Below are 1,346 nucleotides of genomic sequence, written 5' to 3' on the forward strand. Positions count from 1 at the left end.
GATGCCGGTAACAAATCCTTGAGAAATAAACAAAAAATAAATTAAATAATTTTGTCATCCAATTAAAATCAAACATCACCATTATTACCTGCACATTTTTGTCAGTGACTGTGACCTGCCCTGAATAAATAAACTCTACTAATAGTTGTAATGCGGTGGAATCTAAGTTTTTGATGACAACAATATCTTGATTATTTTTTTTTAAATTTGTGAACATTGCATGGAAATATGGACTAGCCGATGCCAAAACCACTTTATGACCGAATATACTTCCACCATCATCTGTTTCTAGTTTAATATCACAGAAAACCTCATCTCTAAAATCAAAAATGTGTTACTTATATTTATCTATCAGTCTATACGATTGTTACTGTACTTACTTTCGGAAGGATTGTAGTACTTGAAATATCTCGGCATAACACAATTTCTTATACTCGTATTTTGCTGGTCCGTATATAATCGGTTCTGGTACTTGCTTTGTATTTTGCATTGTCATTGTTATGCGAACTCCGGTACTTGGATGACTTTGGACTAAAAAAATTCATGAAATCAATTAACAGTATCGATTCGAATCGTTAATAATCGCCTACTAGATCCAAAGTTATATCAAAACAAACACATTTTACTATAATAATATTCTGATTTATTGTAAGTGTGTTGTATGTACGGTAGTAAAAAACTCAACCAACCGAACAAGACTGATGAGCCACGTAATGATTAGTGTGTACTGTGTATGATAATATCTGTATAGGTTTGATGGATTGTGCGTATGACTGTGTGTTAGTGAATATATAAATAATATACGTATTTTTATATCATGCCTAATAAATACATTAAAAATATAGTACGTATACTTCATATAAATATCAATATACTTATATATGTACTTTGTCTTAGTTACTAAATTTTAGTAGATGAGCGATATTGAAACTAGGTTAAGGGTGTCGGTGCCAATTTTTCCAATTTTCCACCATTCCGATCCTATACAATTTGAAAATTATATTTCATATTATAGTTGCTATCTTAATAAATTTTAATATTTTTCTACTAATCTACTGCGCTATACCTATTCAGGAGGGGGGGGGGGTTATAGGTGTATTATATATTCATTTTAAAAAAATGACTCAACAGGAAAAACTCTCACGCCTCATTGATATTGCAAATTTTGATAATTTTTTTTTATTTTTTGAAAGATTTGAACTTTCTTCGGGTGAGATCAAGGCCCAAATTTTCGTTTTAATTTAAATAGTGCCAGAAAAATACGTTTGAAAAATAAAAATATTCTACATTTTTCATATGCATATTTTAGCTTCAATAATTATAATTTTGAAAAACGGGCTATGATC

General features: G+C 29.8%; 1 protein-coding gene across 1 annotated transcript in view; it reads right to left on the minus strand.

The window, feature by feature from the left end:
• Positions 1 to 5: 5 nt before the first annotated feature.
• Positions 6 to 1,346, minus strand: part of LOC100576053 (kelch-like protein 20) — a gene marked incomplete at its 3' end in the record, with an annotated part of 5,273 nt that continues 3,932 nt past the window's right edge. The window contains exons 2-4 of the mRNA XM_029492472.1: positions 381 to 531; positions 89 to 317; positions 6 to 17 (exon numbers count right to left, since the gene is read on the minus strand). Of these exons, the coding sequence (XP_029348332.1) occupies positions 6 to 17; positions 89 to 317; positions 381 to 496 (357 nt within the window). The remainder of the gene's footprint in view (positions 18 to 88; positions 318 to 380; positions 532 to 1,346) is intronic.

Source organism: Acyrthosiphon pisum, unplaced genomic scaffold (genome assembly GCF_005508785.2).
Source record: "Acyrthosiphon pisum isolate AL4f unplaced genomic scaffold, pea_aphid_22Mar2018_4r6ur Scaffold_21556;HRSCAF=24241, whole genome shotgun sequence".
NCBI classification, from domain to species: Eukaryota; Metazoa; Arthropoda; class Insecta; order Hemiptera; family Aphididae; genus Acyrthosiphon; species Acyrthosiphon pisum.